This window comes from Nipponia nippon, unplaced genomic scaffold (genome assembly GCF_047370975.1).
Source record: "Nipponia nippon isolate SJK-2023a ecotype South Korea unplaced genomic scaffold, ASM4737097v1 scaffold_6, whole genome shotgun sequence".
Taxonomy (NCBI): Eukaryota; Metazoa; Chordata; class Aves; order Pelecaniformes; family Threskiornithidae; genus Nipponia; species Nipponia nippon.
In genome coordinates, this window is record NW_028262380.1 from 13,346,708 (window position 1) to 13,369,618 (window position 22,911).

General features: G+C 41.0%; 1 protein-coding gene across 2 annotated transcripts in view; it reads right to left on the minus strand.

The window, feature by feature from the left end:
• TBC1D14 (TBC1 domain family member 14) overlaps positions 1-22,911 on the minus strand; it is a 76,310-nt gene that overhangs the window by 18,341 nt on the left and 35,058 nt on the right. Inside the window, exons 4-11 of one of the 2 annotated variants that reach the window (XM_087736214.1) lie at positions 13,625-13,743; positions 10,881-10,963; positions 8,642-8,759; positions 6,976-7,082; positions 5,995-6,075; positions 4,489-4,583; positions 3,358-3,429; positions 1,900-2,028 (exon numbers count right to left, since the gene is read on the minus strand). In XM_087736214.1, the coding sequence (XP_087592340.1) occupies positions 1,900-2,028; positions 3,358-3,429; positions 4,489-4,583; positions 5,995-6,075; positions 6,976-7,082; positions 8,642-8,759; positions 10,881-10,963; positions 13,625-13,743 (804 nt within the window). The remainder of the gene's footprint in view (positions 1-1,899; positions 2,029-3,357; positions 3,430-4,488; positions 4,584-5,994; positions 6,076-6,975; positions 7,083-8,641; positions 8,760-10,880; positions 10,964-13,624; positions 13,744-22,911) is intronic. The other variant, XM_087736216.1, reaches the window with a different exon arrangement.

The following is a 22,911-nucleotide window of genomic DNA, read 5'->3' on the forward strand; positions in this document are numbered from 1 at the left end:
AGCCTTTTGTCTAAAATACTTTTAAAGGATGACAGATTTGTTTCCCAGTTTTTTTAAATGTCCTCACAGAAATTTTTCCCTTTTCATCTGAATGAAGTGACAGATGGTAGACTACCCTCATTAACAGCGGCAAATAAAAAAATTGAGCCTGGTAGTCAGTAAGAGTATAAGGCTTAAAAGCCAGTCACAGATGGGTGTATTCTACAGAAATAGCCCTACAAAGTTATGTAAAATCTCTGAAGCATCAGTCACAGTCCTACTTCCAAAATGATCTGTTTACATGCTAGCACCACAGTAAGAGAGTTCTACTGAAATGTTTCAAAAGTACTTTAGAAAAGGGATTTTACACATAACTGCTACAATCACATCTATTGATAGTAATGCAGGCAGCTCTATTAGAAATGCAATAGCGGTTCAGCTATTTATCTTGATCAAATCAACATTCAACAAGACATTCACTTAGTAGTAATTAAAAAAAATTCCAGCTTAATAAAACTGTAACCAACAAAAGAAATCAAGATAAATTGGTATAAATTACTATAATTTCCACAACTAACTTATGCTGGTTTTATTTTTTTAATTTATTATACGTTAAGACAAATCAACATTTGGTTAATAGGTTGTAAAACTGACACAAAAAGATAAGAGTAGACAGCAGATCAGTATATTAACCACAGGAAGCCAAAACTGCCTCACTACTCTGTTTGAAATATTAGGTACAAAGTTTTCCTTGTGGTGTGAATCATGGCTTTGTAATTTCATGATATGTTAATATTCTTTCATGTATCACTATCTCTGCTCTTCCGTAAGCATTCATTTATCATGTGGCCTCTATTTAGCCAGGCTAATAGAACTAAACAGCACTATCCAAGAGCATACCAAAACCCCCACTAATTCGGCTAAAAAAAAAAAAAAAAAAAATCTTATTCTAGCGAATTTAACTCCAAAATCATCTTCACAAGAACTGTATTTACCACTGAATGTCCTCTTTTTCTAAGTACTGCTTCTAGCAATGCTGCCTGCGCTGTGGTACATCCCCTCATGAGCATTTACAACTGATGAGATTCAGAGGCTGCAACAGGGAATTAGATACTGTTTTTCCAGCAGAAAATACAGATAGGATCCATAGTGTCCTATTGTTTAAGTAACAAAAGTGATTGTTGTTGATGTCATCCATTCCCTTGCTTTATTTCTCCCATTTGAACTCTTGAGAAGTAGGTCTTATTTTCATAGTGTTAAAAGATAAATAAGTAAGAAAGAAATACAGAATGCCATGTATTTTACAAAAAAAAAAAACAACAAACTTTTAAAGTAAATTAAAAACACATTTCAGGAGATATGTCTTATTTTGCTACAGTACACAAGTAGCCCAGTATACATGCTGACAAGGAATTTTAGAGACTCCAGAAAAAAATCAGGCAACCAGCTCCCGCTGAAAACTGGAGGGGTCTGCTCATCTGATTCCCCCAGGCTCCTTTTCAAGCACAGCTGCTACAATAAGAGATGGGAAACACGGTTCTCCCTGCAACAGTCTATTTTTAGCAGCCTATTAGTTTGGGATAAAAAGCGTCTTCAAGACACTTCTAATATTAAGGTGTTTTCAGCTTTCAACTACAGTGCTCAATTTGAAAGACACCTACAATAAAACTCTCATAACCATTCCCTCAGCATCATAACATAGCAGCTGAACAATTTCATTCACCTGCCTGTTCAAAAAGGTTAACGGGGTGGCTTTTTGAGGGGGTGTGCCCGTGCGTGTTTTGGGTTCTTTCTATCAAGCGCGTTGCTTTAAAATAAACTCTGACTTACTTTCCAAGCTACTGAGCCCATCAACTTTTTTTAAAAACTTTCCCTACACTTATCTACAACATGTAGATTACAGTTTTGTTGCATACTTACAAGGCCATGGTCCACACGGAAAAACGCCATCTGACAGGGTTTATTTAAAAGGTTAGAAAAAGCAATGAAGGCATCTGCAGTATCCAAGTTCAAGATCAATACAGCTGCTATGAATGACATACCCTGTACCTGAAGAAAGGAGAAGTGTTACTGTTCAGCAATAACTGTATTCTGCCAAGAATACTGCTTCGTTTTGTCCTTGTAATCACCAGTGTTTAATGCACTCACTGAGCTGCTGAATTTTGCGAAACATTCAGAGGCGCAGGATTTTTTTAACCCACGTGACCCTTTGGCATTGAATGTTCAGAGCATGGAAGCTAATGAGCCCCATGTTGCCTCCTTTCAAAGACTAAGTAAAACTCCTAAGAGAGGCTAGGATGACAGCACTTTCGAATATGCAGAATAAAGATTTTTTGAAGAATAGGCTGTTTCTAAGCAATCCCTCTTCTCCTAGGGATGGGTCATATATACCTTTATTTGTGGAAAGCTGGACTAGCACACTAGAGAAAAAGCTTGTTCTTTCCTTTCAATCAATTACCGGCAGTTACAGACAACTGCAATGACTCAGTTGACAAGCAGTAAGTTGCACTTTAAGATTGAGCTCGTGATGTTGTTGCGTTATTCTACCAAGTATGCTATGGAATCACTGCTGAATCTAGGCAAAGCTTGCTCACTCAGAGGGCGTGATGCTGCTGCTGCCGAGTGCCATGGACCGAGGTGTGACAGTCCTTCCTGCAAACCTGAGGAACAAGCTCCTTCCCAACACAACAGGTTCCATGCCAAGTGAAGCACACCACCTGATCTGCTCCTTTTCTAGTCTCCCAGCAGTCATGTTCAGCAGTTTTTGCCAAGCATCACATGCTACTCACAGAATAGAAATGTTATCTTTCTGCATTTTCCTTCTTTAAAACAACTGCTCCCGAATAAAGAATAAGCTCCTATATATATCCCTGCTCTGGGAAAATAGGCTAAATGAAGTATCTGAAATCCACTCAAGCCTCTCATAATCACTACTTCAAATACTTTGAGGGAGCTCACGTAGTGTCAATAGGCATTGCTTTAAAGACTGTTCCAGAAGCTCACAGTGCTACAGCACAGAAATGCGTATCAAGAGGAGTAAGATACTCAACAGCACTGTCTCAGCAAGACTGCCATTAAGAACAGTATGTACTTCAAAGGACCAATTTAACTACATCTTCTCTTTTGACTCCAATTTTCAAGCATGACAAATATGTACTTTCGAGTTTTCCAATTACTTAACCTGTTAAAAAGCTTAAATCTAGCAACAGAACCATTATATACACTTCTCAAGCATGTATGGGAATAGACGAAAGCACACAGAAACCCCACAAGTATTCACAAAATCATTTAATACTGGTCTACGAAGAACTGATTAACACAATCCTCCCCCCTCCTAGCTCTCCCTCCCCATCCCCCCAAAAAATTTTCTTCACTTACATAGCCTACATCAGGTCTGTAACAAGTATACGCTCCTAAAATACTGTGCAACATGTCATGGTAAGGACCACCCTACAATTAAACAAAAACAAGACAACACATCTGAGTATATAACAAACATTAAAAACCCTTCCGTGCTACAGACAGTATCTATTACTTCTGATGAAGGACACATTATTTCCCTATGCAGCTTTGAACAGCCCCAAGTCTTTCAAAATACTTTTCGCTTTAAAAGCATGAAAAAGCACTCCATACCACATTTATTACAAATGCATAGAGTTCATCCAATACATCAATTACGCATTAAATCCTTATACAAGGGGAATGTAAACCCAAGAGGTTCCTTATAGCTTAGCAGCACTTTGACAACAGAGACAAGAAAGCAGAACACTAATGAGAACTACTTAATTGTCTATTAGAGGCAGAATTCAACCATGAAGAAAATGGTTAGAACAACAACAATATGCCATAACACACAGAGAGCATTTCAAGAATGACATGTATAGCTAAAAAGAATTTCACACAGTTGACTATTAACAGCTGCCATATCTTACACTAAGTACTGTAACTGGCTGAGAATTTCCAAAGGGGTTGGGGTTTGGATTTTTCACACAAAAATGTTGACTTATCACAATCTAAACTTTTTACAGGGCCACTGAAAACTGTGCATAGAAGGACAACGTATCTGGTTAAAATGAGTTGTTAAAGCACACCAAAAACATACAAGTTAAATTGGTCTTGCATGGAACCAAAAAAAGGCCATCAAATCTTGCTTGCTTGAGCTGTGCTCTCTCTCACTTACCACGTACTTGCAGCCCAACAGTGTTGATTCACTCACTTGGAAACACTCACCTGCGTCACTGCATCAGACAGAACCCAGCATGAACTGGGCTAGATGAATCATGATGATTAGCCAACAGATTGGGTTTTTGCCTCTTCCAAATATGCAGTACCTTGAGTTTACTCTTTTCTAGATTATTTATAGTTTTCCTAAATATTTAGGAACTTTTTCCTCTCAAGATGCCTACTCCTTCAGATTCAAACTCAATGGGCTGTTTCAACCAAGGGGCAGGCGAGATTACGTAAACTTAATTTCTCTGAGAAGTCAAGACAAAAGTTAACATTGCTTACTTGCTGGAATATACAGAGATTAGGAAACGTTCTTGAGATATCCAGTTTTATTAACTCCAAGCTTGCTTCTCTGTCAGCTGCAGAAAATCCAGCATCTACAAAAGCCAAAGTTACTGCATTTATTACATGGATCAGTGTACACTCTTTTTGCCCCCTCGCCCCAGTAAAGGTTAGCTTTTGCACAGTTCATTTATTTTCATGCGAATGCTGGGGAGTAAGGGTATAGACAGGACAATTCCCTGAATTCAGCACATAGGCTAAGAAGCAAGTATGACCTGACTCAAAGCAAGCCTACGGTGCACGTTGACCCTGAATACAGTTCGAAGCGATGGGGGGAAAGACGCAGCACAAGGCAGGCCAGGCACTTTACCGGCATTTGCTGACAAATCACTAGACAGACACAAGCCTGTTAACCTGCGTCCCCTTGCCCTCAACAAGACTTCCCAGTGGCTCCTGAAAGAGCTGCCTCTGTGGAAAGGCTGTGGTGGGAGGGAGAAGTCCTAAAGTAGAGGCATTTGATGGATGCCACCTATCTCTACTAGTGTCAGCTCTCCTTCCAAAATCATGTTTATTTACTCTTTGTATGTGTCGTTAAAGATGCAATACACTCTTGATAACTGAAACAGATCTCATACAAAGTTAATTTCTAAAGTATTAGTTTTCTTTCTGATATCAAAAAGTTTTATTTGTATTTTGTCTGTTCTGGTAAGCATAGTTGAAAATTACCTACTGCTGCTTATTGAGCAATCAAAAACCAAGAGCTGTCACTAGCCAATGCTTACACCAATCACATGAGCATATACACGCCAGAAAATAAAGTGCAAGAGGAAGCTGGAAATGTACTAGAACTCATCTTATTTAAGATGCAGACAATCTCAAGAGAACAAAGTAGGGGATTTCCAATCAACAATATTTTTCTGTTGATAAATGCCAGTATGTATGTTCTCCTTTTTCTGCTCAGCGTAATTACTTACCAAAGGCAATTTCAAGCACCTGCATGTTGTTTTATACCCTCTCAAAATCAGAAAACTCTTCCAATCAATTAATAAACCTCAAACCACTTCATCTGCAAAAATAAATTGCTGCTCTCTGAAACACACCCAAGAGATGGGCTCAAAGCTGCAATAAGGGACTAAAATGCAATGTTCTGCTATAATTTGAGTTTCAATTCCAAAACTACAGATGCAGAAAAGTATTTTAGTGTTGCACTTCAAATTATAATCCCAAAACTTCCCTAGTTTTCCTACACTTTAGCATCAAATAAGAACTGTACCAAGAGATAGTTTATAAAGAAAAATGAACAAGTGTGTTTCATATGAGACTATAGTTTCATTGAGAAGAAAGAATACAGCTATGTCTTGCCTCCACAAACAAAAGCTTTCTTTTTACCAGAGGCATCTTCATAGCTGAAATTTTTTGTTTAAAATCTGTGATTTCATTTTGCGGAACAATTTTACAAAATCGCTTATCTTATAACACAGTATAAATCCTTCACAAAAAGCATACCTTCACATTCTACTTCAGCCCCTCCTGTGCTAAGCGATCGCCATTTCTCTTTGGCACGAGCCAGGCAAATATCATACAGCTCTGGAAAAAGAAAAACAGAGAAAACCATCTCCATGATTTGTATATACTCATGTCCACTGTCAGGTACTACCCACCTACCATACAAGCAATGCTGCCCCAGTCATTACAAGTAACAGTATCTCTAACACAGTAGTTGAATTTCTAAGTAGATTATGGTTCCGAAAGGCTTATTCCACTGACCTATAACTTCAGATTAAGTGACAAGGAAAGGCAATCTAGGCACAAGTTGCATTTTATGTTCAAGCATTTACTTCTCTTGCAGACCACTGGTGTTCAAAATTATAGCCTGAATGGATAACTGGGATAAGTCTAGAAAATTCCATTTAAGAACTACACGCAAGGTAACTAAGCCAAGCACAAAAAACGAGCACAATACAGCAGGAGTACAGGCAGTCCATGTTTAATTCCAATATTTCCATGTTGGAATTAAAAACATACGTTAGTCTTTCAGAGCTGTACTGAAGTAGCACACTATTTCTATTTTCACAAGCACACACATATAAAAAAAAGTATAAATTTTCCCAGGGGTCTTTTAATCTCTCACAAACCTAATGTCTTGCTCTAAATCAAAGGAAGCACGCTATATACATACTCATAGGCACTACAAAATTACCAACAATTCTAAGTTTCAAAAAGAAAAAAAAACCTTGAGTCATTAATTCTGACGATCTCCTTCTAACATCAAAGCAAGACACAGTGACAACAATAATCAGAAACAATTCACAGCAGCAGTCCTAGAGCAGTTACAAGATTAAAAGACACTGTATTTTTGAACAAAACACCTCAAAGCACCACTAGAAAAGCTAACTAGATAACATCTCCTCACACCCACACCTCGGGCAAGACTGTCCCCTTAACATTTCTCTTTGTAAGACAACACAGACAAAACAACAGTCTCACCATGGGTGATGTTTAACTCGTTGCCAATTGCCAAGCTCCAGACTTTGCCTCTCACACTGGGTGGGATGCCCTGCCACCATAGCTCTCGAACTTTTCGGGAACAACACCTGTTTAAAATAAAATGGATTATTCTAAGAAATGTTTCATTGCCAGCTGAACTGCGAATGTGTCCTCCTACCACTGCTGAAAGGACCCAAACCAAAATGAACATCAACAGGCCAAGAAGTCAAACGTGGCTTGCACATACCCATTCTTTAGTACTATTTTGCTTTGAACTGTAAAGAAAAGTTTACTTCCTTCCAAGTTAATGGCTTATTTTGACAGAAGCATTGCAATCACAATATCCATAATCTGCAACCACACTTGACCAGCAAGAATCAGAGGGGACAGAAATAAACAAGTGAAAATTAAATCCATATCTATGCCACTACCCATGCTGAAGACTGGATAGACTTAAATCTCCATGTAAAATTAAATACAGAAACAAGTTATAGAAGCCTACCCTCTCCCCTCTGTCATCACTCTGCTGTGCAAATGAGACACTCAAGTTTCCCACCCAGCTTTGCAGCTCTAACCCTCCAGAAAAAAGCATGAAGATGTAACAAGGAACAACTTTTAGGTGGGAGCATGAAAGACGTTTTAACAGAACGCAGGCTTTGAAATGGCTGCAGCTGATGTTCACCAATCTGAGAGCCCAGAAGGAGGAAGAGAATAGCACCTAAGCACCAATGAAAGTTTGTGGTAGTGACAAAAACCACAACAATCCATTTATCTAAAAGCAGATTCTGAACTAAAATGTAAAATAGCGAATACACTGGGGACCTTCTAGATTTACAAACCAACCCAGGAAAAGGTGTCCTTATTTTAACAGCAGCCATAACGGATGCATCTTCAAATACTACAGATAGACAGGTAAATCTGCAATTTGCTTATACTTATTACTTCAGTTCTTCAGAAATGCATTTTCCAACAAATTCCATCCATGTTTTTAACATACCTTCTCAGAACAACTGAATTCCATGATTAAGCAAATTGCAATTGTGAGTGCGGTGGAGGCTGGTTTTTGTTGCTGTTGTCATGGTGGTTACATTCATGAGGGGGGCTAGGTTTTTTAAGATGACTAGCGAAGTCCATGAAAAACTAGACAGCAAAGATAGCTTACCAAATTGCCTGTGCTGTGTCTTTGTAGGAATCTTTTAGCACTTTATTTTTTTAAAATAACTTTTTCCCTACTTCTCCTTTTCCATCACTTGATTATCCCAGCAGGTATACCACTCTGTAATTAAAGAGGCTTCATAGTACCATACACGTACTTCAATCTACATCTGATATTATAACATCAACAGCTCAAGTAGTCAAGGAAAGCTCATTCCCGATAAATGCATGGTGTTCAAGCACTATGCTTTCTGCTTTTACCACAGATCACTTCTCAGTGTTTCCCAGTTTCTGAATATCCTGAATCTCCATTAAAGACAAACCATAACTGCATCACTTCCAGCCACCTTGTAAAAATAATGAAACATACGTGGCTCATTTTCTTTGTAGCTGTCCACAATTGACTATCAAACAAAAGCTTTCAAGACCATTTAAAATTATACTTGCTAACTTTGTAACTTACACAGACTCAGCAATTTTAATTAAAACGCAGTATAACATACTGTCTTACATAGTTTCCCAGTTGGGCAAGATTTCGTTGTTCCAAGTTAAAACAGCACTGCCGATGCTGTCTTCCAGTTTACAGCGTTCTTCCAGTTGTTTCTTTCTCTTCTGGGCTTCTTTAAGCTCTGCAGAAAAGCAATTTCCTTTTAAAGTTAATAAAACCAGAAACCAAATATTCAGAGTTACCTATTCACGGCTATATAGCCATGTAAAAGCACTCTATATTCTCCTAAACGTACAGTGGACTGTTCAAGTTCTGAAATTTTCCCAGACATACGGGAAGCTAAGCAGTGATAACAAATGTGAATAAAGGAAAAAGTGGAACTATGCATAAAGCTCATTTTTGATGGATGGGACAAAGGGAGTTTGATAATACATGGCTCCTTTGACCCTTCAAATCTTACTACATTAGTAACTTTGAATTAGCATCTCAACAGCCAACAGCCCCACCTAGTAGGACAGGTCAGAGTACTTCCTAATAAAGCCCCACCCCTTTTTTATAGCAGACTCCAAAACACAGGCTAAAATAATACAAGTTTTGTATTTTGTTTTCACTCTTATGTGTTGGTCTTTGTAAATTATGATTTAGATATACTGTGAGGAAATCACAAGAGCCACATTTTTGATGCTACTTAGCATGTGGTTAATCTAAATACATCACAAATACATACATACTGGAAAATTTCAGTTCATTAAAAAGAAAACATTTTTCATGTTTAGTTTAAACATATTTTACATTTTCACATCATCACTCAGTATTTCTTCTTGCATCATCAACTACTTTTTTTCCACAGGTAAATTTGTTAGACACACAATTTCACAAATGCAGGCAGACACTCTTTATAGCAGCACAGTGGAAACACAGGACACGTGCATGCACAAACACACTGTCTACAATATAGGAAGGTACTGACCTGGCAAGGAAAACTAACTGAAGAACAGCAGTACCATGAACCAGGTCTTTGGAATGAATACACAGAACCTGACGGACCCACTTTAAAGCCCAACAGAAGCTGTGCTGAGCAGAACCATACCAACTGCCTCCTAGTATTTTCAGCTTTGATACAAGCTCTTTGTAAGCCTACCTAAATGCAGGCTTTGAATTTTTCTCTAAACAAAAAGAGGGTGTTTACACTCTTTGATTTCCTGACCTCTACACAATACATCACTCTGCCAAGTTGTTCATCCAAAGCGGCTTTTGGGAAAATCGGTTTGTTGGGGTATTTATCTGGACAGAATGACATACTCTAGTCCAGGGAAAACAGCACAAGGACCTGGCCCATTGCCTAACCTGAGCATCATCCCATTTCTTCCAAACCATTTACCCTACGTGCAAAGAAAGAACAAAGAAACTCCTTTGGACTACGACACATTAGAGTGGATATACTAACATGGGAGCCACATGCAGTTAGAACTTCACTGGTAGGTGTACAATGTTCAAAACCAGAGGAGGATACTTTTATTACTATGTCAACTGCAGAAAGCAAACAAGTCCTGCGTTCATATCACCTTTCCACTATTCCATACGGCTCAGGGGTCTGGCCAGCAAGGGAAAAAAAAAAATTATTTCCAGTAGCTCTCACTGGACACACGACTTCTGTGAGTCCAAATTTCCTATTATTGCAATGCTTGTTTTTATTAGAGAACCCAGATGGTCAAAATTATCAGCAGAAGGAAACCACAACTGTCAGCTCTACCAGATGTGCATGGTACAGCGTTGCTGAGACACTTCTGCGAACAATGTCAGACAAGAAATTATGAGCAAAACCTTAGGAAAGCTGTAAATTTTAAGTGGGAGACAGATTATCAAATGAACATACCTACATACATTTTCCTATGTGGAAAATCATGTATTTATGTGCAGCCCAACAGGTTGTTCCCAACATGAAACTATCAAATATCCTGTAGTTGTCTAAATAAGTCTGGTCTTCACTAATTTGACTGATAATCTACTTCAATATATTAGTAAGTTTTTAACCCACAAACAGATGCCACTCGATTATTTAAGAGTTACCAATTAAAAAATTATTTCCTGCTGGATTCTAGGGTTGTTTTCTTTTTCAGCTTGGCGTGGGGCTTCTTAATGAAACTGTTGTTGTCCCTCTCTCTTCTCTGGATTGATTCTTCTTTGAGGGGAGGTACAGACCCCTCACGTTACAGAGCAACAGACTGACACAAGTGCATTTCAGGTTTAGAAATACCCCTTAACTTTACTTCTCTCCTCTGAAGACAAGAAATTCCATCACCTCTTTTTTTGGCTTGAACCACCATTTCTTCGTACTGCTGCCTGTGTTTCTGAGCTTCTTCTGCTGGTTTTGCAGGGAGGTTCCTTAAATTTAAAAAATAATCAGTATTAAAAAGTTGGAAAGCCTGTCTAAAGAAAATTCTAGACACTTCTAAAAGAAAAGCTTTCTTGTCAAAATATTTGATCAAAGAGTAGAGCAACAAATCCTTGGAAAGAATTTTTTTTTTTTTGCCAGCATCAGCAGAAGAGAAGGAAAGAACACTGACCAGCTACGACTACTTTTATACACAAAATATGCTGAGTAATTTCCTTATGTTTGCTAATTTCAGCATTTTTATTATTAAACCAACTGAACCCACAGGCTGATCTTCATAAATAAAGGGAATATACTGGTATATACCAAGCCGGTAGTTTTGATTTAAACTGATCTCTATAGATAAGGTACAAGACCATACTCTCTCTTACTGTGCACCTCATTTAAGAGTTACATCCACAACTTTCTCTACCCATGCAGTAATGACTCCCTGCACCAGCTTCCTTTTCCCCTCTGCTCTCTGAGACCCCATTTCTATTCTAAAGGCTTAACTCCTCCCCCTCACTTCTACCGCAACAAGTGGCAATGGAGTCATCCTCTGTATTCTCCATTTATCAGTGCCAACACAGCCGTTTTGATTTGTGATTAGAGCCTGGACTGGTCACATCTCTGCCATACAAACACACATGCTCATATGCCAGACCACATTAAGCTAATCACATTTGTAACTAACATAACCTACATAACCAACTACAGGATCACCAAAACATCACAACAGGAAATGACCAAGTATTTTGTTCTTCTGTACTGTAGAACACTGTATTGTATTCCTAGGACAGTTTATATATTTGCTTAATAAAAAAGATATGCAAAAATTCATTTACACATTCCTGTAAGGTGTCACACATAAGGCAGCTGCTAGCCATCAACAGTCACCATTAATAGTAGTATGCTTTACTATTTACATAACTATTACCCGTAAAGTATGCATAGCCCTGTGATACATGCCTACGAATATTTTTTAAAATCAAGGTTGTTACAAGAACAAGAAAAGTGGATTTTCACTTTAGCGTCATTGTTAAGCACAGAGAACAATCCACTCTCTTCCCGTTTCATTTATGTAAATTGACCAGCAATTTTGTTAAATCCAAGTCTTTAGAAATGGTGTAAGTTAGGGAAAATTTGGAAAGGAAAGCCAGATGAAACAATGCAAGTTCTGCTAACTTAAATTCCACCACTTAAATTACTTGTCCTACCTCTTAACGACATCACCATACATGTGAGATGATGTTTAGCATCTGTTAAGATTTTTCCAGTTAAAGCTAGAGGGACTATGGAATATTTATTAATTTTTCCTAGAAAGTTTTACCTAAACACTACAAGTGAGTGCAAAATCAAGAGCAGCCATTTTGGAAAAAATCTCACTGCATTTTTCTTCCGAAGTCTTAAATCTTTGTTGTAGGAAATCAAAAAGGAACTACTTAAAGCCTAATAGGTAAAAAAACCCAAAAAAACGAAAAAAAAAAAAAACCAAAAAACAAACGGTATGCAAACCATAAACAATTAAAAAAAATTCTTTAGAAAGATTCAGAGGACAGCACTACTGTCCAGAGCAGTTTTCCCTACTAGACAAAAGAAATGACGATTCAATTGTCTAGAATCTTAAAAATACCTTTTCTGCTAGGAGTTCCTCAGTCTATCAACAGAAGGTAAGAAAGCAAAATCTGAATGTTATCCTGTAATATATCACTAATGCAATCTATCTGAACGCTGTACTTCTCAGATTATCTCACATAAAGAACGATTTTTAACAGAGAGGTTTTAAATACAACAAATAAGCCAGTATGTATTGTTTCCAGCTGTACACAATAAAACCTGCTATAAAAAACAATCGCTCTTACATTGTTCTAGCATAGTCTAAGTATAGTCTACCAGTCAAGCCAAAAAGTGTCTTAAATGACCCTACAACTAGACTACTTTTATACGAGGATTCTTCATACAGAGTTGTTGATGAAAACACAGCCCTATGTTATGCCGGTTCTTTACACCAATGCATATCTATGTTAGGAACACAGACGCCATGCCTGTAAAGCTGGGTTCCATTCATAAATTGACTAAGCGTGACTGAATTTGTGTAATTCAGGAGCAAACCATGGTAGAGCAGCTGCCAGGAAATCGTTATGGAGTTAGTGAGTGTGCATATGCAAGAAATCTCCTTGCAGTAAGAGGAGCATGAAACAACTTATCAAGTACTTGACAACCTTTAAAATGCAATGCTGAACCCACTGCAGAACAATCATTATATTGTTTCATTATTTATGGAGGTGTGGTCTTTCTCTGTGTAAACAGGACACTGTATCCTTGCTTCTCAATTTCTTTACCATATACCAGCTTCGTTTTTATGCTTACGTTCTCTCAGGGAAAATAAAAATCCCTTATTCATGTTTAGAAGCTAGAATTACTCAGAACTAGAGCTCTGCTCTCCTAACTACCTCCTTTCATACAAAGTCATTGCTTTGATTATAAAATAAGGTTACTTTTCTTTGAATAATGTTTCTCATAATCATCCCACTTTCATATTCACTAGCCTGAAAAAAATTTCTACTTTAAATTTTAAATCATCTGTTTGAGTAATCAAATACAAACAGTAAGAAAAGCTTTGCTAGCCTAATTTTAAAGAGACCCTCACTGTGGTACTTCCCAAAACTTACGCTGGTCTGTCCTCTAAAATAAGTGCTGTAGTGGAGAGTGGTTCAAAATCAAGATTCTTCCTCACATTCTGTTTAGGAGAGAGTGGTCTGTGAGCTCGTCCAGTTTTTTCTTCATATTCCTAGAGAAGCAAAAGACAAGGCAGGTTACAAGAGTGGAGAACACCAGGATGATGCACATGAGAATTTAAACAGGGTCTACAAAATCTTCAAGATAATGGTTTCACATCTCTGCCCAACTGCTGTCCCTTTACAGCTTTGCAATTAGAGCAACCTCAGAATTGAAAACAATATTAAAATTTATGTTCAGGAGTGAGTTTTGGTGTTTTTTCCCATTCCTCCTAATTGTAGAAACATCTTAAATTCCTCTGTCTGGCAACCTGCTTTTACAAAGTACTGCTAAGAACGAGCTTACAAACAGCAGATACTATCTGAGGTATAAAATAAGTCCTATTTAAAATATTTTCGGTTTGATTTACATGGTTTTGAAATTGAAGCCAAAACCAACCACAAGCTCCTCATCTTAAAATCTCATTGTAAGATTTCTCCTACCCAAGCTCTTTTCAGATGCAACAGTTCAACGATGGCAAAAAAAAAAAAAGGTTAAAATCATGGTTAAACAGAAGCCCCACACTTGTTAAGATGCCTTGAAGTACAACAATCCTAAATCATAACAGAGCATAACATATTAACTTGTGTTTGTAATATAGGCACTGACACACCAGAGCAAGACTAGCAAAGAGGCCCTAAGATGACTGGGGTCTGGAGCAAGTGACACACAAGAGGCTGAGAACTGGGCTTGTTCAGCCTTCAGAGGAGGCGGCTTCACAGGGATCTGTGGCCCACAGCAATAACAGGATGGTGAAGGCTCAGTACGAGTCTCTGAGGCACTTGTATAAAGAACATGAAGACAACAGGCACAAACTGCTACAAGGAGAATTCTGGTCCTGGGGCGGGGGATCACTAGGAAGGCCGTCAACTACTGGGACAAGTTTCCTGAGATGTGGAGGAACCTCCGACCTTGAAAGCATTCAAAGCTCAGGTGGATGAGCCCTGGGAACCTGGTCTAAGCAGACGCTGCTCTGAGTGGGGAGTTAGCCCCTCAGAGGTCCTTCCACCCTTAATTACCGTATCACTATGATCTACACTAGAGGATTTGGCATTACGTGCTATTTTTATATTTCCTATGAACACTGTTTTGGAAGAAAATGTACCAAAACCATGACCTAGTGGGATATAACAACCTTTACACAATTCCCATCTACTCTAAAGCTTGAAGTACTACAGCAAACATTAAGTATTCCAAGTATCAGTAATAAATAAACATGGTCCAACAGTCCTACAGAAAAACCAAATCCATATTATAGATACTTTTCAATTCAACTTTGCAATGAATCTTCCCACCTCCAAAACCCACCTGCTTTCATGTGTAGCTTGTTTATACCATTTCTATTAAAAGAAAAAAAAAAAGGAAACTATACTGTGAAAACTAATAATTATAAATGAGCACTGTAAGTGTTGAGCTCCTTCAACGGTACTGATTTCTTTCTCTCAACCTAACCTGTCAATTATGTTAAAACTTCCTTGGGCAACAGATCCAACCTTTCCAACACAGTCGGAACAGCCTGGATCATTCAGAAACCAAAACGATCTCCCTACCACTTCTCCTCCAACCCCACCTTAAAAAAAAAAAAAGGATGGATAAACACACACATGAATGCAGAGCAACATGGCTGTGGTTTTCTACTCTGTGTCGCACAATTCAATTCTAGCTCAAGCTAGTTCTGTGGGACTCATGGGTGCAGGTCTATGAAGCTCTCGGGACACAGAAAAACCCTCTTTTTCTCTGTTTCTTAACTGGGCACTGTCTCAACAATCAATCCTATGATACCTGCATTGCTGTGACGGGAAACATTGTCATGAATTTGGAATGTCTGGCTCATTAATACCAGTTAATACTGCAATGCATGACATCAGTTTGAAAACAAGGAAAAGAACCAAGAAAAACGTATTTCAACTACGGAATAGTACTTAGCTTTGTTTAGTAAAGGGACAGTGCTCATGCAGACAAAGCTGTTCACTAAAAAAAAAAACACCACCACCACCACCAAAACCAAAACAACTCCAGCGAGAAAATAAGCAAAGAAACACAGTAAAAAAGGTGTTGTGATCGACAGCATATTCAGAAAGCTAACACATTATTCTTCCATTAATAACTCCTTGGAAGCTGCTGATAGTGACCAGTGTATGAGTGCACCATCACAACGTGCTTCAGCTGCACCATCAACCGCAGAGTATCTCCACTGTGCTGACAGGAATGAAGCAAATGGCTATTCTTTCTCCCAGTTTCTATTAGGAGACTGATTTTTTTACTAGATATTTTTCACAAATTAGCACAGTAAAATATTAACCTCTATTACTGCTTCCACATACAAGGTGCACCTTGTCCCTAAATCTAATGTTCTTACTCCTTTGAGACACTACTGGTGAAAGAAAAACCATCTGCATCCAGAAGAAACTGCTAATATGGAGAAATCGTCATACATTGATGTCCCTAAAGCATCACAGAACTTGACATTAAAACACACGCACCCAATGCTTATCACAGCAGAAGTTCCAGAAAAGCTGCTTAATTTTGGCTTGCGAAAATTATTTTCAGGGTCTTCTTTCACTGAAAGCCAACTGCAGAGCAAAATTGCCTTTGGAAGGTGAAAAAAACCTGTACCCACTGGGCTGCAATCGGGATTTTATTCCATACAGTAGAATTAATTCGGAAATCTCATTCAGCTAAGCACAAAGTTTTCCAGACCAGCACTACGTGTATCATTCTTCCAAGAATTTCTTGGTTAAGGAATGTTTTATTCTGGAATACGGGTGGCTAGTTACAGTACTGGCATATTAGTACAGTTATTCAAACCTCTTAAAAGAGCAAAAACCCACCCTGCATTTCAGCAAGTATTCACTGACGTGTTCTACTCAGCACTACCCTACAGTAAAGAAGCCAGACCAGCACAAAAATGGGAGTGGCACATTTTATCAGATTACGCATCCTTTGTAGTAATTTCATCCTTTTCAGTGGTAGCCAAAAAAGAATAATAATGTCTGTTGGTGACAGTTGTTATCTACAAGACTGTTTTTTAATTAGGGAAAATCAAAAAACAAACAAAAAAACCCCACTCCACCCCCCCAAAAAACCAACAAAACAAAAACAAAAAACCAAAATGCCCCAAATTCACAGAAGACAAAAGCTCCTGAAACAATCTTTTATTCCAGTAAGAAGAGAATGCAATTTTGAACAGAGCACAATGTATGATACAGCAATGAAGCAGACTGAAGCCTCCACAAACTCCTATTAAGAGTATCTGCTGACTGAGCAAGTAGAAGTATTTGCACATACAGGCATACTGCAATAGGCTGAATCACACAATAGCTCATTTCAAGCTTTTTCTTTCTTTCTCTCTCTTTTTTTTTTTTTTTAAAACCAGATTCATATCTCTCACAGGTAAAAATAATTTCGCTTCTATTTAAATCCTATACTATAATTAGGGGTTACTAACCTGATATGGTTGCAAGTTAATTTTAGGATCAAATTAGGATGAGCTGATCGTTTACGATTTAGAATACATCCTTATCACTGAGATCACTTAGGCTTTCTTCCAGGTTTCATCTCAACCTATCCAGCGTTCAGCCACAACAGCTGAACTCAGGTTTGAAGATGTTCTAAGAGAGTGCGCCGTAGATTAAAGCATTGATTTGAAAAACCCAAACCGAACAAAAAAACGCCACAGAAACACACATCCCTGAAAGCAAGTTTAATTCTGGGTGGAACCTGACAGCTTTGCAGTTGAGATGCAAGAAGCTCGAGTTGTGGTGATCTTCCACGATTCTTCAAGAGCGAGCAGGTAACCTGCAATGGGCTCCTCAACCGCCTCTAGGGAGAGGGGCAAACAGCCCACCCGAGCACAGGGCTAGCTGGAAGCTCAGCCAGCCGGGGGGGGCTGTGTGACTTCCCACCCGCCCCGAGCCTCCCCGGGGACCAGCAGCACGGCATAAGCGAACCTACAACACACAAACTGCTCCATCAAGGTCATCTTGGTGTTGCCTTGCTTGTTCAAAGGCAACCACTCTCCGAGGAAGCCGAATGTGAAATATCCGTGCCAGGCGACAGCGGCAGACACCGGGCTGCCCGACCCCTGCCCCGCGGCTAGCAGCCCTGCCGGGTGGGAGGTGGCCGGCCGCGAGCACAGCCCCCGGCTCCCGGCCAGCAGCCTCCGCGCTGGAAGAGCCCAAGCCCCGGCGGGCCCGGGCCGCCGCCTTCCACCCCCGGCGGGGTCCCGCCGCCCCGCCCCGCCTCGCACAAAGGGGATCCCCTCCCCGGGAACCCGGCTCCCTACCGGACCCCGCAGGGCGATTTAAAAGGGGACGAGGCTGGTTTTACCCCTACGCGGTCAAGTCCGCGCCCGCCCATCCCCTCTCCCCCGACCCAAGCGCCCAGCAGCCGCCCTGCCCTGCCCGCCGGCGGCAGCGCTGCCCGCACCCGCACCTCGGCCTCGCTCACCATGAAAGCTGCCGTCCTTCACAGGCAGCGGCGCCGGAGCCCCATGCCCGCCCCGCACCGCGGGCCTGGCTCCCCGCCGCCGCGCCGCCCGGGCCCCCCCCGGCCTGGCGGGCCGCCCGCCCGCCCCGACCCTGCCCGGGCCGCCCTCCGCGGGCGCAGCGCCTCCGCCCGCCCCGCCCCGCCAGCCCCGCTAATCACCCGCGGAGCCGCGCGCGCGATCGGTTCTCTCCGTCTCGCCCAGCGCTGCCTGAGCACGCACGGCGCGGCCGGCGGCGGCCCCCCCGGGAGACGCGGCCCCGGGACACCGCGGGGAGGCAAGCGCTTCCCCTGCCAGGCGCCGCGCTCCACCCGGCACAAGCTTTCCGCCTCTTGTGCCGCTCGAGCGGCTCTTCCCAGCCCGCTTCAGACCTAGGTCCCAGATGGGTAACCCGAACCTTGCACAAGCTCCTGTGCGTTACAGAACCATAGAGTCGTTAAGGTTGGAAAAGACCCTTAAGATCATCGAGTCCAACCGTTAACCCAGCACTGCCAAGTCCACCACTAAACCATGTCCCTAAGCACCACATCTACCCGTCTTTTAAATACCTCAAGGGATGGAGACTCAACCGCTTCCCTGGGCAGCCTGTGCCAGTGCCTGACAACCCTTTTGGTGAAGAAGTTTTTCCTAATATCCAACCTAAACCTCCCCTGGCGCAGCTTGAGGCCGTTTCCTCTCGTCCTATCGCTTGTTACTTGGCAGAAGAGACCGACCCCCACCTCACTACAACCCCCTTTCAGGTAGTTGTAGAGAGCAATAAGGTCTCCCCTCAGCCTCCTCTTCTCCAGGCTAAACAACCCCAGCTCCCTCAGCCGCTCCTCATAAGACTTGTGCTCTAGACCCTTCACCAGCTTCGTTGCCCTTCTTTGGACACGCTCCAGCACCTCAATGTCCTTCTTGTAGTGAGGGGCCCAAAACTGAACACAGCACTCGAGGTGCGGCCTCACCAGTGCCGAGTACAGGGGCACTGTCACCTCCCTGGTCCTGCTGGCCACACTATTCCTGATACAGGCCAGGATGCCATTGGCCCTCTTGGCCACCTGAGCACACTGCTGGCTCATGTTCAGGCGGCTGTCAACCAACACCCCCAGGTCCTTTTCAGCCAGACAGCTCTCCAGCCACTCCTCCCCCAGCCTGTAGCGTTGCATGGGGTTGTTGTGACCCAAGTGCAGAACCCAGCACTCAGCCTTGCTGAATCTCATACAGTTGGCACCGGCCCAATGATCCAGCCTGTCCAGGTCCCTCTGCAGGGCCTTCCTATCCTCCAGCAGATCGACGCTCCTGCCCAACTTGGTGTCGCCTGCAAACATACTACTACGATCGTCTTTATCTTTGCCTAAACCAGCCCAGAGTTATACGTGCTGTTTTAGGAAGCAGCTGCATTTCTGATGCACTGGCATCTCTCTCTCCATTGGTTTCCCGCACTGGCGCTTCCCATCGCCGCGTCCCTGGCTCCAAGCTGGGTGTTCGCTTGTACCGGGTACCGGTACTCTGCCCTGCCGGGACAGCCTCTGCAGCAGCGCTGAGTGCAAGAGCAGCTAAAACTCACCAGCCTGTACATCAGTCCCAAAGAAACTGCAGCAGCATTATGCTGAAATACTTCCTACAGCACAAGCATCTTTTCAGTACAACTCACGCTCTGTCCTCTTCAGAGAGATCTAAAAGATATCTCTTCCCCCCGCACCCCCCAGCCCCAGTTCAGACCACTTCCACATCTTGTTAAATATTTTGCCTCAATCCAGATGAATTACGTTTGCCATTTTTCCTTTGTCCACAAGCTCTGTTATCTAACTCAGGGGAAGACAGACAAGTTGCTATGACACCATCTTTGGTAGACCCACATTTTATCCTATTATCTATTCATCTGCAACCGTTAGCTGTCCTTTTCGCAGCACTGTACTAAGGATTTCATATTCCTTAATCTCATTGGGTTTGCAGCTGCCAGGCTGCATTGCTCAAGGCCTGATCCTGAACCACAAAATAAGCAGCAAAGACAGACTTGAAAACAACTGAAGTCACTTAAGTATTCTGCTTCCAAGAGGCGGCTTTCCAAAAGCTGAGATAACTTATTTTGTCAAAATTGCTAACTGTTGTATTGGCTAATGTTTTCAACCCACGACTTCTCATCTAATTCATGGATGCAGCGATATTATACCAAATGAGGAGCAGCTCACCGTTTAAAAGCATCTTAGCTTCATTCCCGCCACCAACAGTTAATTACAGACACCTGCCATCCAAGCATCTACTGTCAGAGCACTAATAATTACCACAATGGCAAGTCAACATAGCTCATGAAAAGCACTACAGCCTCCAATGCTAATGCTTTTTCTCATAAGCTCTCTGAAGCAGAAAATTATCGCACGTATGAAAAGACATTTATGTCAAATTATAGCTATTAACACAAAAAACTTCAGATCATGAAGAAGAGCAACCTTAGGTGGGCAACAGTATTCCTGTGGTAAATCTCTGTGGTTTCACATGCTGAAAATAAACAAAACTGCAGGTCTTCTGGACATAGGAAATAGCCATTTGTCGATCCACAAAAAGAGGGGCTCAATCAACTACACATTCTGCCGAACACTGACTGAGAGCGAGTGATGCCTGGTAACATGGGAAGATACTTCTGTGGGTGAAGAGCTAAGTACGCTCTGTAACTCAAACCATAGCTACCCACATATGACACAGACATTTGGTAGCAGTCACTATTTTCAGGCTGCCACAATTACAAGAGTACCTGAGGCTACCCAAACAAGTTACGCACAAACTTTAATTACATGACATTTTTTCCACTGGAATTCCCGCTTCATTCAGCATATGAGATAGGAACCAGACCAGGATCGCACAAGCAAACAGAAAATTGCTTTTTCCTGTTTTTTGAGTGTGACTGCTACCTAAATATTGCTTCAACATTCCCTTCTGTTGCTTCACAGCTTTCTGCTCCATGTCCATCTGTCCATCTGCAATCTCTTGCCTTTTATTTATAAAGTGGTTTACCAGATAAATTTAAGCTGGTACACACCCAGCACTTCACTGCCCTCCCCTGCCCTTCAGGCCCCCACACCATTTTTTGTGCCACCGTAAGTAGCTGTGTGACTGTACAATACACTAGATTGGGGAAATGATACCGCTAAAAACTAACCTTTTGTTTTGTTGGATTAGTTTGGTTACTCTGGTAATGTCTGCTGTGGGGCAACGTAAATGTGGAAGGAAAAGGAAGGAAAAGGAGCAAGCAGCAGGACTCTTTCTTTCACAAGCTTAATTGAAACCAGCAGATCATGAAACTTGTGATGATCTTCAGGTCGGGAAACTAAGATCTGATTCTTGACATGGCACGAGGCCATAAAAAAGTAATTTTAATGGAGACTCTTAGATATACAGTAATCAAAGAGAACTTAAGGAGACTGACACCTCAGGCAAAGATCAGATTATGAGAATATCCTTCAAAACTTAACAGAAAGAGAGTACAAACTGCTGAGCTCAGATATTAAACTTTCAAACAACTCCTTAAGGGATATGTACGAAGACTTTTTATAGAACTCCAAAACCAGTACAGAACTACTCTGAAATGCAATTAGTTCATTAGTCGCTGATCTAACAACCTGAGAAATCCGAGTTGCACGCTCAACCCGCACACTTTGCTGAAGTGATCTGGCAAGTTCTACAATTAATTAATGGTTCAATAACCATCAGCCCTACTTGCTTTACTGATCTGTATATATACATCTAATCCTCTTACGTTACAGAAAGAATAGCAGAGCAGAAGATAGCAATGCAATGACAGACCTTGACTGAAATAACATTATGTGTGTGAAGTTTTATCTTCCACCAAGATATCCTTCTCATCTTTACTACCACAGTATTCTCCTGTTCTATACTTAACAAATTAGGAATGCTTAAGGAATGTAAGGGTAAGAGACTACAGCCAGTTCACATGAGGAAAACCTCACGCTACCTATTTTCAGGCATCATTTCAAGTGCTCTGAAATTGCCCCCTTTTTCCCTGAAAAGTTATCTACTTCTCTCTTCTGACTAAACATGATACGGAACTTGGGCTTGCAACTTTGGTCCCACGCAATGATGCTGAAGTTAAATGAATAAAACAATGCACACATCTTCCAAAAGGTTAACAGTACAGAGAGAAGTAAAAGCCACATACCCTGCTTGGCAGCCCTGTGCTCCAGCCACTGGATTATTTTAACAATTTTTACAGCATCATATTTTGAGCAACGGAGGCATCAAATTAAGGAACATTTAAAACCTAAGCCTAGATAAGGCCAAGTTAGGTCTTCCAAGAAAGAATAGCAGTTTGCTGTTTTGGAGTCCATCACTTCTAATCATGCAATGTGCTACGTATCAGATGGTTCTCACCCTCAGGGTTCACGTTTCATTTGTGCTATATGTAAATAATTTAAGTGCTTTTTGGTTCATACAGAGTGGCATGCTTTCTTTTTTTTTTAAAAAAAAAAAGGAACCTAGAATAGTTCCCTATCTTGGAAGTACTGTGAGAGACAAAGTATACCTATGAACCATGTGGCTTAAGAACAGCTCTTTACAGTCAAATGCGGGATCTTTAATCAGATTGTACAGCATACTGTTATGAGTGACTCCAATATGAGTCACAACAACAAAAAAAAACCCCTACTACTTAGAACACTGAAAAGGATGTAATTTAATCTGCATAAACAAACATGTGCA